The sequence below is a fragment of the Leishmania braziliensis genome, contig 72 (genome assembly GCF_000002845.2).
Source record: "Leishmania braziliensis MHOM/BR/75/M2904 WGS CADA00000000 data, contig 72, whole genome shotgun sequence".
NCBI classification, from domain to species: Eukaryota; Euglenozoa; class Kinetoplastea; order Trypanosomatida; family Trypanosomatidae; genus Leishmania; species Leishmania braziliensis.
Genome location: NW_004057967.1, coordinates 1 through 3,527, shown reverse-complemented (window position 1 = coordinate 3,527; position 3,527 = coordinate 1). Strand labels below are relative to the sequence as shown.

Genomic DNA, 3,527 nt, shown 5'->3' with positions numbered 1-3,527 from the left:
GNNNNCGTCGGGTGAGCGCTCGGGCGCCGGCCAGCGCTGAGCCTGCATGGGTGTGTGCGACACCGGCCGCTGCCCGGAAGAGTGCGTGCAGCTCATGCACGAGCAGGACAGCACTGCGAAGCGCACGCCGCGGGACGGCGTTGCCGGGTCGGCGCACTACGTGGCGCTGGAGCTGGCGACGCTGCTGACGCCGGTGCATGCGTCGGCGGCGACGATGAGAGAGGCGGCCTGGGAGACCGCGCTCTCGCCAGCCCCCTCGGCTGAAGAGCACGCCAACGAGCCGCTGAACGACCTTGTCTGGGCGGGGAGCTTGGGGCGCAGCATGCTCAGCCTCCCCGCCGCGGCTGCCGCCATCGGCCGGCCCGCCCCTCCCGTCTTGCCTGCCGGCCTCTGCCAGGCCACGCAACCGTCGCGGCACAGCCAGGAGCCGCCGGCCGCGGTGCCGCTTATCACGTCTACCTACGTCGTCTGCTTTCCCGCGGGGTGCGTGACGTGGTGCCCCGCGAGCACGCTGGGGCTCACCAGCGCCGACCGCCGCGCCGCGGCAGCGGAGGTGCAGTGCGTCAAGTCGTGGGAGCAGCTGCAGACCGCTGTGCTTCGTCGGATGTGGCACGCGACCCACCTGAGCAGGGGCGCCGCTGCCTTCTCCCCTCACGCACGGTGTGGCGCTGCGCCGGGCGAGCTCTCGGCTCCATCGATGAGTGTCGCCTTGACAGAGCCGGTGATGTGCACGTCCATATTCGTGTCGCTTCTGCTCTCCTCCGCCTGTTACGCCTACCTGCCGAACACCGCCAAGTTTTTGGGGGAGGTGGATGCCATTGACTCCATGCTGCCCCTTATTGAAATGAATTGCGAGAGCGACCAGGCGGATGCCCTGCGCCGCGTACTGTTGCTTCGCCGTCGCCTTGCACTGCACAGGCGACTGCTATTTCAGAAGATCTGCCTGCTGGAGGCGCTCGATCGGCCAGCGATACACACAGCTGCCGGCTTCATCCGGTCGCTCAAGTCACCAATGTGGGTGCCATGCAGTGCTACTCCCGTGCGTATTGCTGAGCGCTGCAAGAGTGCGGGATGGGACTCCGCATCAGCGGGAGGCGACAGAAGCAATCACCTGAACGCGAGCTGCACCGATGTGCCGTGGCGCAGTGGGGCCGGAACGCCGACCGGCGGCGTAGCGAGAAGTAGGCACAGCTCTGAGGGACTCGACGCAAACGACTCGAATGGCAGACCGTCGCCCGATAAGTCAAGCAGCGACCACGTGGCCCAGCGAGTCACGTGGGCAGCCCCTTCACTACAGCACCAAATGGCAGCGGCGCCGTCTCTCAACGCGATTCACAAAGGCATCACGAGTGTCCTACACAACCTCGAAGTAGCGCGGACGGTACTCGGGAACACGACGCTCATCTACACCTCCAAAGTGAATTTCAGCAACTCCCGCACCAGCGAAACAGCCGACTATTTCTCGTTGATCTGTCAGTACGTCCTCATCGTTGTGCTGCCATTGAATATTGTGGCTTCACACTGGGGCATGAACTGCCCGGTGCCCTTCATGGCCGTGGAAGGTACCACACCGTTCTGGGGTATTGTGGGCGTATTAGCGTTCATTGGTGTTACCGGTCTCATCTTCCCATTCTACGCTTACAAGACCCGGCGAATCTACTTGATTGCATAAAAAGGAACGCGCACCCCATAAAACACTTTCGGGGAGAGACAGAGAGAGCGAGTGAAGGCATAAGCACATGTGAATGGGCTGCAGGCACGAGATTGGTGTTGCCGCGTTTGCGTATACCGCCCGTGCAGTGCTTCGTACAGGGGGTCTGCGCCCAGGCCTTTCGCTGCTTTGTTGAATGGAATTCCACACCATCTCCCTGTTGCCCGACGCATACCCTCCTGGTGCGCTTGTTTTTTTGTTTCTTTTTTCTCCCTCTGCCTCGTCGCTGGTCCGGTTTGCCTAATCCCTCCCTCCTCCGTAACGCATCTCTCTCTTTCTCTCTCTCTGACTCTCCTGTGCCCCCTCCCCTGTTGAGTGTCAGTTTTCCTTTGTTTGGCTGGGCACTTGCCGCGACTCCCTCACGACTGCCCCAGTCGGTTTTCTTTGTGTTGCCGCCATCGCACATTATTTGTGTGTGTGTGTGTGTGTGTGTGTGTGTTCTAGGGAGCACCTTCTCCTCTGTGGGCCTTCATAACTCGCTGACGTGACGTGTCTCGGCTTGCAAAACGGCAATCTCCCCTTGAGCCCTTACTCTGCGTGGGGCTCACTCGTCCTCCGCCAGCCCCCACCGATTTTCCACCGCCGTCCTTCTTCCTCCAATCCTAGTCCGACTCGTCACTTCAGCCGGCGCTATCCTTAATACACTCTTCAATCCTCTGGGCCCTTGGCGCCTCGCTCACCTCTGTGCAGCTTGCTCCGGTTGCTCCGCAGCGTTAGAGAAGTGAAGAGAAACAGGTGACGCCTCGCTATCTTCTTCGCTTTCTCTTGCCCTCTCCCATGTGCCATTGTAGTGCTCTCGCTACCAGCCGACGCGGTTATCCTCCCATTTTGAATCTCCTCGCCATCCCCACATAATCTGCTTCCCTCCTACCCCTCCTTCTCACCCCGTAGCTGCTACTGGACTAACGCCTACCCCCTTCCCGTCACCAGCAACCTCTATTGCAATCAACGTCAACATCCTCGAGCACCTCGATACACCACCCAGCTTACTAGCACGTTCAGCTAACGTTCCAAGCCAACGACCCTTTGAGGCCATGAAGAACCCCTGTCTTCTCCCAGCGGCACCACCATCCTAATCAGCCCTCCCCGCCCATCAGTGAGTCGATGGTGCGGGAGCGTCTCTCCGCGAACCTCCCCGACAGCTTCAACTACCTCAGCAGCACGCGGGCAGTGGGCCGCAGTCACCGGCCACACAGCAGCAGCAGCAGCGGTGCAGGCTCCGACCGCAGCGCCACTCCTCCCGCCCGCGCAGTGCGCAGTGGCCCTGGCAATGAGAGACGCAGCCGCCCCCCTCACACGTTCACCCGTGGCTCCTCCAGCAGCTCCAGCTGCAGTAGCCGCAGCAGCTCCACGTCAAGCGACGGTGGCGAGAGATACTCCTTCTACGCTCGGCTGGCCAAGATTCATCGCGGCGGTGAGCCTGCGGCGCTGGCACGGTGCTGCGACACGGTGCGCGGCACGCTGCAGCTGCTGAAGCAGGCGCAGCTGTGCACTGGCGACAGCGACGGCGCCGCGGGCTTCTTCTGGCTCGACCTGCACGGCGTGCCGCCGCCGCCGCGGCGTGGGCGGGCAGCACTGCGCGACGCGGACAGCGGCGACGCACCCATGAGCGCGCTGTGGGGGGCGCTTGGGCTGCAGGCGTCGACAGCGCACACCTTCACGACGGTGTGCGAGCAGCGGCAGGCTCACCCGCGGCCCGCCCGCACCTTGCTCGACGACGTGTACGAGGAGGAGGTGGTGGACTTCAGCTGCCCGGACGACCGCGTGCTGCAGGTGGAGCCGCTGCGGGCGCCGGCCAGCGCTGAGCCTGCAATGG

General features: G+C 63.1%; 1 protein-coding gene across 1 annotated transcript; it reads left to right on the top strand.

The window, feature by feature from the left end:
- Positions 1-46: 46 nt before the first annotated feature.
- Positions 47-1,672, top strand: LbrM_31_3710 (hypothetical protein, conserved; the record flags this gene model as incomplete). The annotated part of the gene is made up of 1 exon (XM_001567309.1): positions 47-1,672. The coding sequence occupies one exon, from the start codon at positions 47-49 to the stop codon at positions 1,670-1,672; it is 1,626 nt and encodes a 541-aa protein (XP_001567359.1).
- Positions 1,673-3,527: the final 1,855 nt, after the last annotated feature.